The sequence below is a fragment of the Rana temporaria genome, chromosome 4, assembly GCF_905171775.1.
Source record: "Rana temporaria chromosome 4, aRanTem1.1, whole genome shotgun sequence".
Taxonomy (NCBI): domain Eukaryota; kingdom Metazoa; phylum Chordata; class Amphibia; order Anura; family Ranidae; genus Rana; species Rana temporaria.
Window position 1 is genome coordinate 462,780,129 of NC_053492.1, and position 20,641 is coordinate 462,800,769.

The following is a 20,641-nucleotide window of genomic DNA, read 5'->3' on the forward strand; positions in this document are numbered from 1 at the left end:
TGGAAGCATTGAACTTCCAGGGCCGCGCACGTCGCCGCGTCATCGTCGCGGCCTCGTCACCGCGTATCGTGTACGCGCGGATTTCTGTATGATGGTGTGTACAGCCATCATACAGAAATCTCCGAGCGGGCATGTCCGCTGAAAACGGTCCGGCGGACCGTTTTCATCGTACATGTTTGCCCGTGTGTACGAGGCATAAAGGGTTTACAACCACTTTGTTATCCTGACTGGACGTTATATGACATCCAGCAGGGTAAGCTGTGATTGGGCGCCCGCTGGGACGCACAGCACGGCGATCGTTGGTGTGTCAGTCTGACACACTGCAACTCTGATTGTGGTAAAAAGCCTCTGACATAGGTTCTTTACCTCTTTTTCAGCTGTGACCAATCACAGCATGTAACCAGGTTTTCCTCGGTTCACGCTGACAGGAGAGTTGATCGGCGGCTCTCCTGTCAGAGGGGTGTCTGCGCTGATAATTGGTGCATTAATTATCAGCTCAGCCCCCATCAGAGGTGTCCACCACATCTGCCAATCACTGCCTGTCAGCTGCCAGTGAGTGCCCATCAGTAACACCCATCAGTGCCCTTCACAGATGCCAATCAGTGACCATCAGTAATGACTGTCAGTACCTTTTTATCAGTGCCATCTATTAGTGCCCATCAATTCTAGATCTAAGGCCACGTACACACGATCGGTCCATCCGATGAAAATGGTCTGATGGGCCGTTTTCATCGGTCCAAACCGATCGTGTGTGGGCCCCATCGGTTAGTTAAACTTTGGTCAAAAAAATAGGAACTTGCTTTAAAATTTAACCGATGGACGCCTAACCAATAGGTCAAAACCGATCGTTAGTACGACCATCGGTTAAAAATCCACGCATGCTCAGAATCAAGTCGACGCATGCTTGGAAGCATTGAACTTCGTTTTTTTTCAGCACGTCGGACCGTTCGCATCGGATGGACTGATCGTGTGTACGAGGCTTTAGTGCCTCCTCCTCAGTGCCCATCAGTGCCAATTTATCAGTGCTCATCAGTGCCGTCAGAGAAAACACAATTTTATAACAGAAACAAAGAAAAAATGAAAACCCCAGTGGTGATCAAATACCACCAAAAGAAAGTTCTATTTGTGGGAAGTAAATGATAAAAAATGTAGTTTGTGTACAGTGTAGCACGACCGCGCAATTGTCATTCAAAGTGCGACAGCACTGAAAGCTGAAAATTGTCCTGGGCAGGAAGGGGGAAAGTGCCCGGTATTGAAGTCTTCCGACAGGCTTCCAACGGTCGCATACATCGCGTCACGAGTAGCCGAAAGAAGCCGAACGTCGGTGCGGCTCTATACGGCGCCTGCGCACCGACGTTCGGCTACTTTCGGAAAATCGTGACGCGCTGTATGCGACTGTCTGAAGCCTGTCGGAAGCCTGTCAATCAAATAGGAACGCCCAGTCCCGCAGCCCATACCCGGAAGCGACGGAGAAGATCGTTCTCTAAAGCGGTAAGTACTGCTTCGATTTTAAAAAAAACTACCCGATTCCCCTAAAAAATGGAGCATCAATCTAATGTTAAAAATTAAGGGCCAGATTCACAGAATAAGTACGCCGGAGTATCTGCTGATACTCCGGCGTACTTTCAAATTTGCCGCGTCGTATCTTCATTTGTAATTCACAAACAAAGATACAACTGCATTTGGCTAAGATCCGACAGGCGTACGGCTTCGTACGCCTTCGGATCTTAGGATGCAATACTTCGGCGGCCGCTGGGTGGAGATCGCGTCGTTTTCCGCGTCAGGTATGCTAATTAGCTGTTAACGGCGATCCACGAAGGTACGCGCGTTCGTCGCATTCTTTTACGTCGTCGCTAGTCGGCTTTTCGCGTCGCAAAGTTACGGCTGCTATTGAGGTGGTGTAACAATAGACAGCCCATGTTAAAGTATGGCCGTCGTTCCCGCGTTGAATTTCAAATTTTTTTTTTAGCGTAAGTCGTCCGGGAATACGAAAGTAGGTTACGCACGTCGCCGTTCAAAACATTACGTCGGGGCGACGTCATTTCGCGCAAAGCACGGCGGGAAATTTCAAAACGGAGCATGCGCGGTACGTCCGGCGTGGGAATGCGCCTAATTGAAATGGTCCCCGCCCAATTTGAATTAGGCGGGCTTGCGCCGGACGGCTTTACGCTACGCCGCCGCAAGTTTACATGCAAGTGCTTTGTGAATCAAGCACTTACGATGAAAACTTGCGGTGGAGTAACGTAAAGGACATACGTTACGCCGCCGTAATTTTTCGTGAATCTGGCCCCTAAGTTTTCGGGTGAACCTCCACTTTAAAGAGACAACAGCCTTTGCTGTGCCACTTTCACTTAATATGGCCGACAATGAAATCAAAGATAAATCCTCCCTTTTGTGTGATTACAGCAATAGAGACGAGGAGGCAGGCAGGGTATGAATGTGATTTACAGGAAGATAAATCCCACATTTGTTATGAATAATTAAACTAAGATCTTTGCTATGATGTGACAATTACTTGCAGAGAAAATAATAGAAATGATATATACAGGAAGGTGAAACAATCCTTCCTTAAAGACGGCTTTATGGGTAAAATCTCCGATAATACACAGCTGAGATGACATTATAATTACATTTTCGGAGCAAATTCGTTTTTTTTTTGTGCCAGAGAGACAAACGCGGTGTTATAGTGATAAATTATTCTCATGAAGATGCAGCGTATTCTTAGACGTGTGGAATCGCTGTTAGTGTCGTCTGTGCGCATTTTAACCACTTAAGGACCGGACCAATATGCTGCTAAATGACCCAAGGGGTTTTTACAATTCGGCACTGCGTCGCTTTAACAGACAATTGCGCGATCGTGAGACGTGGCTCCCAAACAAAATTGGCGTCCTTTTTTCCCCACAAATAGAACTTTCTTTTGGTGGTATTTGATCACCTCTGCGGTGTTAATTTTTATGCACTATAAACAAAAATAGAGCGACAATTTTGAAAAAAATGCAATATTTTTTACTTTTTGCCGCCCCCTCGTGGTCGTGCGACGTGGCTCCCAAACAAAATTGGCGTCCTTTTTTCCTCACAAATAGAGCTTTCTTTTGGTGCTATTTGATCACCTCTGCAGTTTTTATTTTTTGCACTATAAACAAAAATAGAGCGACAATTTTGAAAAAAATTCAATATTTTTTACTTTTTGCTGTAATAAATATCCCCCAAAAACATATATAAAAATTTTTTTTTCCTCAGTTTAGGCCGATACGTATTCTTCTACCTATTTTTGGTAAAAAAAAATCGCAATAAGCGTTTATCGATTGGTTTGCACAAAATTTATAGCGTTTACAAAATAGGGGATAGTTTTATTATTATTATTTTTTTTTACTACTAATGGCAGCGATCAGCGATTTTTTTTCGTGACTGCGACATTATGGCGGACACTTCGGACAATTTTGACACATTTTTGGGACCATTGTCATTTTCACAGCAAAAAATGCATTTAAATTGCATTGTTTATTGTGAAAATGACAGTTGCAGTTTGGGAGTTAACCACAGGGGGCGCTGTAGGAGTTAGGGTTCACCTAGTGTGTGTTTACAATTGTAGGGGGGTGTGGCTGTAGGTCTGATGTCATCGATCGATTCTCCCTATAAAAGGGATCACTCGATCGATGCAGCCGCCACAGTGAAGCACGGGGAAGCCGTGTTTACATACGGCTCTCCCCGTTCTTCAGCTCCGGGGAGCGATCGCGAGGGGGCGGCTAGAAACGAATAGCCACGCCCTCGTCCCGGATCGCTTCCAAAGCCACTGGAACCGCCGCATGGGACCCCCGACCCACGTCTAGCAGAGGACGTACAGGTACGCCAATGTGCCTGTCTGTGCCATTCTGCCGACGTAAATGTACATGCGGAGGTCCGGAAGTGGTTAAATCATTTAATTTTTTTAAACACGCAGCGGCTTATCTTTATACTATAGTAATATTCTTGAAAAGTAACTCTGTTTTTTAGTTTTTTTTCTATTTTTCTTTTATTTTTATGTGGAAACAATTAAAGTGGATGTAAACCCAAAAATGTTATTTTTATTTTTGATGTCACAATGTAGAGTATAAGATTTCCTATCATCTTTGCCCAGTCTTGCCACGCAGAGTCAATCCAGCTCTGAGCAATCCTCTTTTATTGTTCAGTGAAATAAAACAGACTTACAGAGAAAAACCTTAGTCCGTTCCGCCCCCTTGCTGTGAGTGACAGGTTACTGTATTTATCGGGGTATTGCGCGCTCCGGCGTATAGCGCGCACCCCTAATGTAGACCCGAAATTCCTGTAAAAAAAAAAAAACATTTTATTACTTACAGTTTTGGTGTCTTGCCCGGCGTCCATCGGCGGCCTTGTCCGGTCTGGCGTCCGTCTGCGGCCTCGGTGGTGTTCTCCCGCGCTGTCTTCGAGTCGAATCCCCGCTTCCCGCGCTCAGTTTGAACGCCTCCGCCGACATATACAGAGCGCAGTACACTCGGGCACGCTCGGCTTCTCACGCATAAACGTCACAGAGCGTGACCACGAGCGAAGCCGAGCCTGGCCGAATGTACCCGAGTGTATTGTGCTCGGTATATGCCGGCGGAGGCGTTCAAACTGAGCGCGGGTATCGGCGTATATCGCACACCCACGATTTCCCCCTTATTTTAAGGGGAAAAAAGTGTGCGGTATACGCCGATAAATACGGTATTTACATATCTCATGCACTAGCCTGTAGACAGGCATTATTTTTAAAATTCCCACCTCCACTCCTTTTCTGAAGTCATGTGGTTACTTTTCTGGATTTTGACTGGATGTTAGTGATCATAGCAGAATTTAGTGTAAGGAATACATAGGAGAATATGCATGTTGACAAGGGGAGTGTAGAGGTGGGCGGGGAGTCTACTGACATCATGGCTCCACCCACAGAGCTCCAGACAACAGACCCACCCACAGAATATGCAGTTTTTCAGTTCTTATAACAGACAGAGGGGAGACATGTGACAGGTAAGGATACACGCAGGAGGCATCTATATCCTTATAGATCAGCACCATGGCAGTAGTTTAGAAAGGATGAGAGGGGCTTTACATCCACTTTAAGCCATGCGTGTGGCGCCCAGAGGCAAAATAGAGCCCTATTTTATTATTGTTCTGCCCCTGAAATGCGTTCTACACTGCCTTCTTCCCCCATCCCTACCCTACAGTGGTTGTGAACAAAGCATATCCCTCTATAGTGTGTACATGTCTCAATCCAGAGCACTAAGTGTAATTTCTGTCGGATATCAGCATATGTCAAGGCTAACAAGCTTGCCTGACAAACAGCCTGTGATTGATTGCATCAGCTCTGTTCCTGTGTGCTGCGTGAATGCAGGGCCGGTACACGGGGTTGACATAGGGTTGCCAACTCATCCTTTTAAAACCAAACACATATTAATTACACAGGTTCTGTGGCTGATTATGGTGGTAATTAAACTCACTTGGTGCCTTAACTGCATTAAATTAGCCTCAGAACCCGTGTAATTCATATGTGTTCAGGTTTAAAGGGATGAGGTGGCAATCCTAGGTGGGCAGGAGGGGAAGTTGCCCTAGGTGCAGTGAAGCAAAGGGGCAAAAAATGGATGCTGGGTGGCAACACTGTCAGGTCACCTGAGTCCAGGTGACAGATGGACACCGTTGGATTCAGGAGTGCACCGCTAGGGTAGTGGACCCTACGACTGATGGAACTCTGTGAGGTTCAGGAAGGCTGGTCCACCGGAGCACCAACAAGGATCCCACTGGGGGTTAGTCTATAAGATTCCCCAGGGCACGGAATCTAAGAGCCAGCAGGTGTTCACCAGAGCCTCTAGAGGTGAAGATGGACTGCGCTGCAACTGGCTCCAGGTCGCGGCCCCCAGGGTCTTTTTGCCTTCCTCTGGATCAACTGTGGGTATGGAGTTGGGTGTATGGGATTGTACTGTGTTTTTTATTTTGTTTGTTTATTTTTTGTATTTGAACTGGATGGACTTGTGTGTTTTTTCAGCCTGACTAACTATGTAACCATGCATCACCATATCATGTACTCTTCAAAAGCTGCAGGAACCAACCAAAAATAAACAAAATGAGATGAAAGTTGCATTATAATTTTTTTTTTTTCCAATCTTGCATTAGAAGAGTAGGCCCAATATTCGGGTGCATACACTGGCTGTAGTCTATTACAGGATGCTAATATGCTGTTGGCAATCCTGGGGTGTGTGGCAATGCCCCACAGCAGATGGAACATCCATGCCATGCAATTGTGGGAAAGGAATAGGTTTATAAACTCTGGGCTTTGAACGGATGACAAGAAGACTGCAGATAAACAGGTACAACTTGTGTAGGAGGGTTTTGTTTAATCTCTGTGTATCACCTGAGGCCAGTATAAGGGTTTACAACCACTTTAACCACTTCCCGCCTGGCCTATAGCAGAATGACGGCCGGGCGGTGGTTCGGTTATCCTGACTGGGCATCATATGACTTTGCGCGCCCTTGTGGTGCCTGCAGCGTGGCGATCAGTGGTGTAGTGCGGTCTGACACACCGCATCACTGATCTCGGTAAAGAGCCTCTGAAGGAGCCTTCCGCCGTCACACCGCCTATCTCCCGTCTCACAAGAGCTGGTCATGGACGTACCCTTGCTCCTCTACGTGGGCTGCCAATGGTGGAATCTGCAAGAGGATACCAAATGCAAAGCCTCATGCCCCGTACGCACGATCGGAAATTCTGACAGCAAAAGTCTGATGTGAGCTTATGAATGGAAATTCCAACCGTTGTTAGGCTACATCAGACTTTTACTGTCGGAATTTCCGCCAACAAAAGATTGAGAGCTGGTTCTCAAATTTTCTGACGGAAAAAATTCCTATTGGAAAATCCGATCGTCTGTAGCAATTCCGGCGCGCAAAATTCCGAATCATGCTCACAAACAATTTGACGCATGCTCGGAAGCATTGAACTTAATTTTTTCGGCTCGTCGTAATGTTGTACGTCACCGCGTTCTTGGCGGTCGAAAGTTCAGAGATCTTTTGTGTGACCGTGTGTATGCAAGCCACGCTTGAACGGAATTCCGATCGTGTGTACGCAGCATCAGAGTTCACTGCTAACAAATACATTTCACATCATAATTGGGCATAAATAGAAATATGACATTATCGCGCGTGCTACAGCTCAGCTTTAAACCTGGCAGGGTCAATTTCTGCGGCTTGCCAGATGTGTGGGAATCGGATTATTAATTTTAAGTGCGTCAGTCAATGGATCACCTCCAGCAGGCTCACGCGGCGAGTTAAGGATTTCCTCCTTTCATAGGCCCTCTCCATCCCAGAAGAAATCATCGTAGAGGAAAGGTTATTATTACCTCTTCATAAAAAAACTGTTGGCTGCGCCGCTGTGCGGGCTCTTAGGACGCAGCGTGATTGTACTGGGTTTACAATGGATGGATTTTCACCTTCTGCACGTCTGCGCCATCATCATCATGTTCCTTATACCCATAGATCGTCTGCTGGAAAATAAACACACACGCTTTAATTAAATGCAGCCTATTGCACTTTTCAGGAAGGTGCGGGGGAGGGACGGGGGGATTGGTAATGTCCCTAATTGTATAGCAGTCACTGAAATATTAGCATTGTGTGTGTTGTGAAATGTTAACACGATTCCTGTTTAACAAATCGGTATTCAGCAGCGTGCCGGATAACCCCGCCATGACTTGTAAAGGAGAATTCCGCAACATACCATTGCCAGAAGCCCAGGGAAATTTCCCTTTCTGTGAAAGGAAAAAAAGGCCCAGATTTTTGTAGATGGGCGGAAAATTGCGGCGGCGTAACGTATGTCATTTACGTTACGCCGCCGCAAGTTTTACAGGCAAGTGCTTTATTCACAAAGAACTTGCCTGTAAAGTTGCGGCGGCGTAGCGTAAATCCCCCGGCGCAAGCCCCGCCTAATTCAAATGAGCCGGGTAGGGGGCGTAGAGCATTTAAATTAGGAGCGTTCCCGCCCGAACGTACTGCGCATGCGCGGTCCCTAAAATTTCCCGCCGTGCATTGCGCTAAATGACGTCGCAAGGACGTCATTGGTTTCGACGTGAACGTAAATGGCGTCCAGCCCCATTCACGGACGACTTACGCAAACAACGTAAATTTCGACGCGGGAACGACGGCCATACTTAACATTGGTTGCCCCTCATATAGCAGGGGCAACTGCGTCGACCGCGCGTACGTTCGGGAATTTGCGTATTTTGCATACTCGACGGAGAAACGGAGGAGGCGACACCTAGCGGAGAAAAAAAAAATTGCATATAAGATCCGACAGTGTAAGATCCTTACGCCTGTCGGATCTAATGGATATCTATGCGTAACTGATTCTAAGAATCAGTCGCATAGATACGACGGCCCAGATTAGGACTTACGACGGCGTACATTGCGTTGCGCCGTCGTAAGCCCTTTGAGAATCTGGGCCAAAGACTCTTCCACATTCCCTCGTATTGTGCTTTTTTAATGGATCTCAAAACATATTGAGCCAGATTCAGAAAGACTGCTCAGAATCACGTGGCAAATACTCCCTAAGATACGTCGGCTCAATGCTTTGTCGACGTGAACGTAACTTACGCCCATTCACGTCCGACTTACGCAAACGACGTAAAATACGACGCTGTTCCGACGTTTCCGACGTCCATACCTTAACATGACTTACCCCTGCTTTATGAGGGGTAAACTTACGCCGGACATACGCCTTACGTAAACGGCGTAGCTAAAGCCTACAGGCGCAAGTACGTTTCTGAATCAGCGTATCTAGCTCATTTGCATATTCTACGTGTAAATCTACGGAAGCGCCCCTAGCGGCCAGCGTAAATATGCACTCAAGATACGACGGCGTAAGAGACTTACGTCAGTCGTATCTTGGACAAATTCTGGCGTATCTGATTCTTTGAATCATGCGCATAGATACGACGCCTCACATTCGGACTTACGACGGCGTATCTGGAGATACGCCGTCGTAAGTCCTTTCTGAATCTGGCCCATTGTTTGTGGGCCTGTGCACAAAGTTATGTAAAGCATGGGAGGCCCATCCATTGTAGGCACTTAGGTGCCTCCCCTCCTATCCAGTGCCGCCACCCTCCCTATCCATGCGCCCAACCCCTTTCAGGACGCTGGGTGCATGAATTCCTATGGTGGAGATGGGCGGGAGGTGTGTTTTTTGAAGCACTGGTTAGAGCCAAAGGCTCTAATAGGCTTCAAAATAGGATGAGCTCGGGGGATGCAGAGCATTGCGTCTGGAGCCTACCCAGATGTGTTGCAACAGCAACATATGAGTAAACACTAAAGTTAGTGTGAAACGCGTCAGCTGTCCTAGGTTCCGCTGCTGTGACTTGTAGTGCCTGTTTCCAGTTTTTTACATTAAAGACACGTTGGATTGGAGTGCGGCTGTCCTGATCATCTTTTGTTCTTAAGTGGATCTGATTCCCGTCACCCGACTGGCTGAAAGGACAGGTTATCCTATTGGTTGCCTAGGAGGAGGGGGGAGGGCATAACGTCGGAAGCGAGGAGGAGAAGAATCAGACACAGGAGCCGCTGCCTGATGCCTGGATGCCTCTGCTGCATCTTGATGTCCGATCCCCACAGCTGCCCAATGCCTGGATCCCTGCGCCGCTTCTTGATGTCCGATCCCCACAGCTGCCCGATGTCTGGATCCCTGCGCCGCTTCTTGATGTCCGATCCCCACAGATGCACGATGCCTGGATCCCCGCGCCGCTCCTTGATGTCCGATCCCCACAGCTGCCCGATGCCTGGATCCCCGCGCCGCTCCTTGATGTCCGATCCCCACAGCTGCCCGATGTCTGGATCCCCGCGCCGCTCCTTGATGTCCGATCCCCGCAGCTGCCCGATGCCTGGATCCCCGCGCCGCTCCTTGATGTCCGATCCCCACAGCTGCCCGATGCCTGGATCCCCGCGCCGCTCCTTGATGTCCGATCCCCACAGCTGCCCGATGTCTGGATCCCCGCGCCGCTCCTTGATGTCCGATCCCCGCAGCTGCCCGATGCCTGGATCCCCGCGCCGCTCCTTGATGTCCGATCCCCACAGCTGCCCGATGTCTGGATCCCCGCGCCGCTCCTTGATGTCCGATCCCCGCAGCTGCCCGATGCCTGGATCCCCGCGCCGCTCCTTGATGTCCGATCCCCACAGCTGCCCGATGCCTGGATCCCCGCGCCGCTCCTTGATGTCCGATCCCCGCAGCTGCCCGATGCCTGGATCCCCGCGCCGCTCCTTGATGTCCGATCCCCACAGCTGCCCGATGTCTGGATCCCCGCGCCGCTCCTTGATGTCCGATCCCCACAGCTGCCCGATGCCTGGATCCCCGCGCCGCTCCTTGATGTCCGATCCCCACAGCTGCCCGATGTCTGGATCCCCGCGCCGCTCCTTGATGTCCGATCCCCGCAGCTGCCCGATGCCTGGATCCCCGCGCCGCTCCTTGATGTCCGATTCCCACAGATGCACGATGCCTGGATCCCCGCGCCGCTCCTTGATGTCCGATCCCCACAGCTGCCCGATGTCTGGATCCCCGCGCCGCTCCTTGATGTCCGATCCCCGCAGCTGCCCGATGCCTGGATCCCCGCGCCGCTCCTTGATGTCCGATCCCCACAGCTGCCCGATGTCTGGATCCCCGCGCCGCTCCTTGATGTCCGATCCCCGCAGCTGCCCGATGCCTGGATCCCCGCGCCGCTCCTTGATGTCCGATCCCCACAGCTGCCCGATGTCTGGATCCCCGCGCCGCTCCTTGATGTCCGATCCCCGCAGCTGCCCGATGCCTGGATCCCCGCGCCGCTCCTTGATGTCCGATTCCCACAGATGCACGATGCCTGGATCCCCGCGCCGCTCCTTGATGTCCGATCCCCACAGCTGCCCGATGCCCATGTTTGTCCAATGAAGCGTACACACGGTCGGATTTTCTGCAAAAACAGGTCCGAAGGATCCACCTGCATCCTAGCAATGAAGGCCCCTAGCTGGCAGGAGCCTACTATGTCCTACCAATGAATGACAATAGGCATTAGGAGCCTCCTGCATCCTAGCGATAAAGACACCTAACTGGCAGAAGCCACCTGCCTCCTAGCAACAAATGACGCTAGCTGGTAAGATCAGCCCGCATCCTACCAATGATTGACACTTGTTTTTTTTTACTAAAGGCAAATAGACTGCTCTTTTTGCCTTTTGTAATCAACCCCCAATGTCTCCTGCCTCTCAGTGGGCTGGATTCAGATAGAATGCTCTATCTTTCTTCTGGCGTAATGTATATCAGATACGTTATGCCGCCGTAACTTTGGGCGCAAGTTCCGTATGCAGAAAGAACTTGCGCCCTTAGTTACGGCGGCGTAACGTATGTGTTGAGGCGTAAGCCCACCTAATTCAAATAGGGATGTTGGGGACGTGTTTTATTTAAATTTCACTTGACCCCGCGTTTTTGACGTTTTTTTTTGAACGACGCATGCGCCGTCCGTAAAATATCCTAGTGTGCATTGCTCCAAATTACGCCGCAAGGACGTATTGGATTCGACGTGAACGTAAATGACGTACAGCCGTATTCGCGAATGACTTACGCAAACAACGTAACATTTTCAAAACTCGGCGCGGGAACGACGGCCATACTTAACATTAGCTACGCCTCATATAGCAGGGGTAACTATACGCCGAAAAAAGCCTAACGTAAACGACGTAAAAAAATGCGCCGGCGGGACGTACGTTTCTGAATTGGCGTAAATACCTCATTGGCATATTTCTTGCGTAACTATATGGAAGCGCCACCTAGCGGCCAGCGTAAATATGCAGTTTAAGATACGACGGTGTAAAACACTTACGCCAGTCGGATCTTAGAGAAATCTAAAATGTGTAACTGATTCTCTGAGTTGGGCGCATAGATACGACGGCCCGCACTCAGAGATACGACGTCGTATCTCGTTTCGGAATCTAGCTCAGTGTGTCTTCCCTACTTGCTGTTCCATTCTTCTTGCACACTCTACGCTCATTTCCCTTTGACATCTCTATGCCCTCTACCTGTCTTTTTTTTTCTACCCAGCTTTACCTTCTCCATCTCCATATACATGTGTTACATGTACTGTGAATTTAGGTATTTAAAAGTGCCCTTTAGCTGGTCACTGGATACTTGTTAGATCAAATGTTCCATCTTGTGTCTGCTATCCTCCCGCTAATCTTGCTATCCGGATACCTTGTTCCTTCTGACCTTCTGTAACCGTATATCATATATCAGAACATCTGATTACTTCACATCTTGTTGCACTGTATCTTCACCTTGTTTTGTCACCTTGCACCTTTGCCATACTTAAAGTGTTTCTAAACCCACAGCAGTAAAATCAGTCTTTTATATGCAGCAAAGCATGCTTGTTATACTCACTGTGGAACCTAAGTGGTACTACCTCCACATTGTGTAAAAAGGCTGTTTGATCCTGTCTCATCTGATACTCCCCTTCTATATAGATATAGTGAATGCAGGCTCCTGGGTTTAGTAACCACTTGCCGGCCAGCCGCCGTCATTATACTGCGGTAGGTCGGCTCTTTCCCATGAATCGCCATACTGTACCTGTTGCCGAGAATGTGTTTCCAGCACGACAGCATTGCGCTGATTCTCGGCGACAGCCAGAAAAGGTGTGGGTGACGAACGATCGCCCCCCCCCCCTCCTGAGCCGTACCAGGCTGCATGCCCTCAACATGGGGGGGGTTGGGTGCTCTGGGGCAGGGGGGGGCGCACTGCGGGGCCCCCCCACCCCAGAGCACCCTATCCCCATGTTGATAAGGACAGGGCCTCTTCCCAACAACCCTGGCCGTTGGTTGTCGTGGTCTGCGGGCGGGGGCTTATCGGAATCTGGGAAACCCCTTTAACCTCCCTGGCGGTATGATTCTGTCAGAAAAAACATGCTGAAAGCGGTACCATTATTTGCAAGGAAATTCGGCGTTTTATATTGTAGGTCTGTCATTTTTAGAAATAACTCACTTAAATCTGACCAAACAAGATTCTAATAGGCATCCCGGGTATGACATTTTTTTAAAAACAAAATTATAAATTATAATATAATAAATAATTATAAATAATTATAACAAATAATAATATAATTATAATAAAAATTATTCAATAATGTAATCAAATCAAAATCACTGAAATTTGCTCAGTTGCAGAATTGTTGCTGTCATTATTTTTTTTTTTTTATGACGAATTTCCCCACAAATCGCTATCGCACAATTCTGCAAGTGATTATAATTTATTATCGCTGTTTTTTAGCTGATCTAAAACTATTTTTGACATAAAGGGACACTTTTGGTTGCTATGGACAATCTACAGTTTGCAAGGAGAAAGAAACGTTTTTATTATATAAAATGACATGCATGACACAGGACAGACCACTAGGGACAAGGGGGGTGTGTTTTTTTTACATACAGTACTGTAATCTATAAGATTACAGTATACTGTATGTATAGTGTTTGTTTACTTTTTTGAATTTGGCGCCGTTCTCCGTCCCCGTGCGTCGTAACGTCGCAGGGAACGGAGATCGGCGTCACACGGAGGCACTGTGTGAATCGAGCGAGGTCCTGCTCGCTCACACAGCGCGGTGGCATCGCTGGATCCAGGGACAAGGTAAGTAAAACTCCCTGTACATCCAGCGAGGCGAGCCCGAGTCTGACTCGGGGTTACCGATCCTAGCCCAAAAATCTCACCCCGAGTCAGACTCGGGAACACCGCCCAGGAGGTTAATAAGGGGGCCCCCAGATACCGCCCCCCCACCCTAGGTGAATGAATATGGGGTACATCGTACCCCTACCCATTCACCTGGAGGCAAAGTGTAAAAGAAAAAAAAAACACACAACACAGGGTTTTTAAAGTAATTTATTAGTCAGCTCCAGGGGCCCCCCTGTTTTCTTTAGCTCTTTTAGCAGGGGGGGGCCTTCTTCTTCTGCTTTCCGGGGGTCTTCTTACGCTCTCCGGGGGGTCTTCTCCGCTGTCATCTCGGCCCCGGTTCTTCTCCCGCTCGCTCTACGGTGCCTTCTTCTTCAGGGCTGGCCGCCGCTATCTTCGTGTGTTAGCTCGATTACTAGCAGCGGCCAGCCGGCTCTTCTTCTGTTCTTCTGTTCTTCTTCCCATGTTGACACGACGCTTCTTCCCGCCTCTCTTCGTCCCATCATGCTCCGGTACCTACCCACGTGGTACCTACCCACGTGGGTAGGTACCGGTTTTCTTGTCGGAATTTCCGTCGTGTGTACGCGGCATTAGTCTTTTGCAAAAGTTCCCAATGCTCTATTACTAACTGAGGCCCATGTGAACGAAGATTAAAACATCCAAATTGATGACCACAAGTGCAAAAAGTCCGAGGCAGATGGGAAAATGTTATCTTCTGATGATATCCACGTTTGCATGATTCTTATTTACATATAAAAAGCAAAATGGCCTTTGCCTATCTATGTTCAATTTCTATCATATATAGCAGGAAGCAAATTCACTTTGAAATGCCCTATAGTGCTCTTGAATTCTTTTTCATGTTCTGACGATTTCTGCGAAATGAGATGAAATTACGGAGCGCACCCGCTTTTGTTTTGCTTCAGTGACGGCAAATGTGAGTTCTTTCACAAAGGACATTTCTTCTCATCATCAAATCATTAGTCCAAGGTCGTTCTGATCCTTTAACAGCTATGCAGTTATTTGGTTTTTGCCAATTTATTCAGCACTCTAAATAATAAGACAAGTTTTGAAAGATATAAAGATGCGTTTGGAATGGGGATGCAGGTGGGTCATGGGGATACAGGTGGGTACCAGCACACTGACTGAGCTGTCAGTGACCTCTCCTGATCATGAGCCAGCAGGGTCGGCTCCCTATCATGTATACGCTGTAAGAGCCAATCACAGCAGTCACATGATACAGAACCCGCACCACTTCCCACCACTAAAGCCCATTTAAACACTTCCATACAGGGCATTTTCACCCCCTTCCTGCCCAGACCAATTTTTAGTTTTCAGCGCTGTCTTAGGGTGCATTCTCACGCTGGCCGCTAGGTGGCGCTCCCGTCGTTTTCGGCGTAGAGTATGCAAATTACCTAGTTACGCCGATTCACAAATGTACGTGCGCCCGGCGGTAGTTTTTTACGTCGTTTGCGTAAGGCTTTTTCGGCGTAACGTTGCTCCTGCTATTAGGGGGCGCAACCAATGTTAAGTATGGACGTCGTTCCCGCTTCGAAATTTGAATTTTTTATGTCGTTTGTGTAAGTCGTCCGTGAATGTGGCTGGACGTAATTTACGTTCACGTCGAAACCAATACGTCGTTGCGGCGTACTTAAGAGCAATGCACACTAGGATATGTACACGGACGGCGCATGCGCCGTTCGTAAAACACGTCAATCACGTCAGGTCATCACACATTAGCATAAAACACGCCCCTCCTTCCACATTTGAATTACGCGGGCTTACGCCGGCCCCATTTACGCTACGCCGCCGCAACTTACGGAGCCAGTGCTTTGTGAATACTGCACTTGCTCCTGTAAGTTGCGTCGGCGTAGCGTAAAAACAAAAAACGCAATAAGCGTATTTGATCGGTTTGCGCAAAAGTTCTAGCGTCTACAAAATAGGAAATAGAATTATGGCATTTTTTTTTTTTTTTACTAGTAATGGCGGCGATCTGCGATTTTTTTTTTATTGTGACCGTGACATTGCGACGGACACTTTTGACACATTTTTGGAGCCATTCACATTTATACAGCGATTAGTGCTATAAAACTGCACTGATTACTGTGTAAATGTGACTGACAGAGAAGAGGTTAACAATAGGAGGCGCTGAAGGGGTTAAATACTGTATGTTCCCTAAAGTGTGTTCTAACTGTTAGGGGGGAGGGGACTCACAAGGGGAGGAGATGTGTGTTCCTCTCTACTGGGAACACACATTGGTCTCCTCACCGCTGACAGGACATGGATCTGTGTGTTTACACACACAGATCCATGGTCCTGCCGTAATTGCGGGTAATCGCGGGTGCCCGGCGGACATCGTGGCCGCCGGGCACGCGCACGGGTCCCGAGCAATGCGGCGGGGGCGCGCACACGCCCCCTAGCGGCCGGAAAAGCCAGGACGTCATATGGCGTCCAGTTTGAAGGACGAGAGGTCTCCACCGACGTCATTTTACTATGGCTCGGTGGGGAAGAGGTTAAAGTAGGGTCACCAGACATCCCCGGTTTCCGGGGACAGTCCCCGGATTGAGGACACTGTCCCCGGAGCCAGTCAACCCCGGATTTGGCCCCATAATGCAGTGGCATGGAGGGGGGGCATCTGGTACTCTCACCCGGGTGCAACATTTGAGGGGGCGCAAAATCATTACTGTGCCCCCCCAAGTTTGTTGTGTTGCCCCTCCCACCCATGGACTCCTGTAGTCCAGCCTGTCCTGTGTGTGTGAGAACATCGGAGGGGAGGGGCGGTACAGAGCGTACGGCGGCTATTGGAGAAGCTTTTGGCAGGGTATATTGAGGAGTGACTGGGTGTTGGGAACAGTACTTGATGCTGGGAAGAGCCCTGCTCCGATAGAACATCATGGAGGCCATGGAGAGGTGAGCAAAATCAACCGATCTACACTGTTCATGTGGGGGGGGGGGGTGAGTAGTGCAGGAATCAGGTAGGTCAGTGTAGTGGTCAGTATGGAACTCAGGTAGGTCAGTGTAGGAATCAGGTAGTCTTGTGTAGTGGTCAGTATAGGAATCGGGTAGGTCAGTGTAGTGGTCAGTGTAGGAATCAGGTAGATCCGTGTAGTGGTCAGTGTAGGAATCAGGTAGATCCGTGTAGTGGTCAGTGTAGGAATCAGGTAGGTCAGTATAGGAATCAGGTAGTCAGTGTAGGAATTGGGTAGTTTAGTGTTGTGGTCAGTATAGGAATCAGGTAGTTCAGTGCAGTGGTTCTTCTGTCTGTAACTCCACACAGTAATGCAAGGCTTTCTCCCTGGTGTGGAGTGTCGTGCTTGCCCCCTCCCTTGAGGGGGCGAGCAGGAGAGTCAAGACGCCCACTAACACACAGCTCCTTTCTCTATCTGCAATGTAGAGAGCGTCCTGACTCTCCTGTAGTCTAAGGGAGGGGGCGAGCACAAAACTCCACACCAGGGAGAAAGCCTCGCATTACTGTGTGGAGTTACAGACAGAAGAACAGGAAGTGAGGATTTTCTCAGAAGAAATAAGGACATTTAAAAGCAAAATGGAAGGATGAGGTAAGTGAAGGAGGACTGCACAAAGGTAAAGGAAGCTAATTAGGAAAACATTTTTTACCTTTACAACTCCTTTAATTATTTCTGAGGATGAAGTTGAAACACATAAGGTGTGATGTGACGTCATCACGCATGCTACATAAGGCACGCTGCAAGGTCTGCCGGCATTCTACAAGCTGCTTGGAAGGGTGAAAAGCCTATTGAGTCCTCTGTGACTCCATATTACATTAATCCAGGGTTTGACAAATTTGCTTGGAATCTAGGAGCCAGCTAAAAAAGTTAGGAGCCAGAAAACGCGCCCTGTCCCGACGAGCTTGCGCGCAGAAGCGAACACATACGTGAGCAGCGCCCGCATATGTAAACAGTGTTAAAACCACACATGTGAGGTATCGCCGCAATAATTCTAGCCCTAGACCTCCTCTGTAACTCTAAACATGCAACCTGTAGATTTTTTTAAACGTTGCCTTTGAAGATTTTAAAGGGTAAAAGTTTGTCGCCATTCCACGAGCGGACGCAATTTTGAAGCGTGACATGTTGGGTATGAATTTACTCGGCGTAACATTATCTTTTATAATATTAAAAAAAGTGGGGATAACTTTACTGTTGTCTTATTTTTTAATTAAAAAAAGTGTAATTTTTTTCCCAAAAAAGTGCGCTTGTAAGACCGCTGCACAAATACGGCCTGGCAGAAAGTATTGCAACGATCGCCATTTTATTCTGTAGGGTGTTAGGATAAAAAATATATATAATGTTTGGGGGTTCGAATTAGAGGGAAGAAGATGGCAGTGAAAATAGTGAAAAATGACATTAGAATTGCTGTTTAACTTGTAATGCTTAACTTGTGATACCAACGGCCACCACCAGATGGCGTCAGCTCACACAAGGAAGAGCTGGGGACTTAAAAAAAAAAAAAAGGATGCTATTTCTAGTCGCCATGGCGACCTGGCGGCCGGGATTTGTCGAGCCCTGTATTAATATCAGCCATATTGCGATGCTCATGCATGCGCAAAGCGTCACACGCACTTTTATGATGTAAGGGGAGATTTCTGTAATGCTGATAAATTTACTTTCCTCCATTAATTATTTTACGTTTTTTTCTTTAGGTTACGGAACAAGCGATTGTAAAAGAATAAGACTAGAAGATGAGGAAAGATCGTCACCCAGCAGCAGTTCCTCCATTGTGAGGGAACAAAGGAGCTCCTCCCCTATCACCTCCTCCTCACCCAGACTAGAAACCAATGAAGACATGGAGGAGGAGGCCCAACTTCGGGCAAATCTAGATGCATTTTATGAACTCAGCTCCTTGCCTGGAGACGACGAGTTTTCAAATCAGCTTTCTGAGAAAATCTTGGAATTAAAGCAGAAGAAACATCTATATGCTCTCCGTTGCTTCCAGATGGGAAAGATTATTTTACGTCAGGAAGGATCCAAAGTTTTGCAGAGCAATGTCGCGGATAACGCCTTCTCTTCCTTCGGAGAGACCCTGGATATAAAACCAGTGTCGGGGCTTTCTGATGATGTCATCAGGTTCCTAAAGGATAAGAACTCTAAAAAAACGGGACCTTAAAGTGGAGTTTCCATCCCAAAATGTTTTTTTTCATTATTGTGTTCATTAGACCTAAAAAAATAAAAAAAATGTTTTTACTCATCTGGAAATGCCTGTTGCTATGCGGTCCCACGAAATCTGCCTTTGGAATCACCTAGGATCCTGACATCATCTCCCTCTAATGCTCCTGGGAAATGTGTGTCATCATTTCCCAGGATGCAGTGCGCTGTCCAATTATCACTCCCCATCCAAGACTTCCAGGAAGTAGGGGCCAGATCCACAGCCATTTGCCGTAACTTAACTTTTCCTATTTAAGTTACACCGCCGCAAAATCTCTACCTAAGTGCCCGATCCACAAAGCACTTACCTAGAAATTTTCAGCGGTGTAACTTAAATCCGTCCGGCGCAAGGCGGGCCCAATCTAATGGGGCGAGTCCCATTTAAATTAGGCGCGCTCCCGCACCGGACGTACTGCGTATGCTCCCAACGCGATTTTCCCGACGTGCTTTGCGTGAAGTTACGTTGCGCCGAGTTTTGTGAATCGCGCCGGGTAAAAAAAGTTGCGTCGGGAAAAAAAAGAGATGCCGTGGGAAAAAAAAAATGGAAAAAAAAATTTGACAGCGTCGCGGGAAAGAAGGGTATACTTTTACAAGGTGTACTAACTTTACACTTTGTAAAAGTAGCCCTATCTTTGCGTTTGCAAACTAACAATTTACGGAGACTTCACGAAGGGAAACCGCTTTGTGGATCTCCGTAAGTGCTAATTTGCATACCCGAAGCGGAATTTCGACGAGAAATGCCCCCAGCGGCGGCCGCGGTACTGCATCCTAAGATCCGCCAGTGTAAAACTATTACACCTGCCGGATCTTAGGAATATCTATGCGTAACTGATTCTATGAATCAGCCGCATAGATAGAAACAGGGATACGACGGCGTATCAGCAGATACGCCGGCGTATCCCTTTTGTTGATCTGGCCCTAAGTGCTTGTGGGCTTCACAATGCCCACAAGCAAAATGACAACGATGTGGACATAGTTTTATAAACTATCTTTTTTGAATAACTATGCGGAGCGGTGGCGGATTGTAAAATAGTAAGTGACCGGATTTATATTAAAAAAACGCAGGATGAAAGGACATACATTTAAAAAATGCTAATTGTGGTTGGAACCCCGCTTTAACCACATCCGGAAGGTTTTACCCCCTTCATGACCAGGACATTTTTTTTTTGCTATTTAGCACTTGGCATTTGGCTGCCCAATAACCGGGCCATTTTTTTGCGATTCGGCACTGCGTCACTTTAACTGACAATTGCGCGGTTGTGCGACTTGGCTCCCAAACAAAATTAACGTCCTTTTTTCCCCACAAATAGAGCTTTCTTTTGGTGGTATTTGATCACCTCTGCGTTTTTTATTTTTTGCGCTATAAACAAAAATAGAGCGACAATTTTGAAAAAAAGCAATATTTTTTACTTTTTGCTATAATAATAATTTTTCCTCAGTTTAGGCCGATACGTATTCTTCTACATATTTTAGGTAAAAAAAAAACGCAATAAGCGTTTATTGATTGTTTTTGCGCAAAAGTTATAGCGTCTACAAAATAGGGGATAGTTTTATGGCATTTTTATTATACATTTTTTTTTTGCTAGTAATGGCGGCGATCAGCGATTTATGTCAGGACTGAGACATTGCGGCGGACAGTTTGGACGCTTTTGACACTATTTTGGGACCATTCACATGCGACACTTTTGAAAAAAAAAAGCAATATTTTTTACTTTTTGCTATAATAAATATCTCCAAAAATATATAAAAAAACTTTTTTTTTGCTCAGTTTAGGCCGATACGTATTCTTCTACATATTTTTGGTAAAAAA

General features: G+C 47.5%; 1 protein-coding gene across 1 annotated transcript in view; it reads left to right on the forward strand.

Moving 5' to 3' along the window:
- The window catches only part of LOC120938028, a 119,444-nt gene extending 100,592 nt beyond the window's left edge, over positions 1-18,852 (forward strand). The window contains exon 3 of the mRNA XM_040351684.1: positions 18,330-18,852. Within this exon, the coding sequence (XP_040207618.1) occupies positions 18,330-18,793 (464 nt within the window). The 3' untranslated portion in view covers positions 18,794-18,852. The remainder of the gene's footprint in view (positions 1-18,329) is intronic.
- The last annotated feature ends 1,789 nt before the right edge of the window (positions 18,853-20,641 follow it).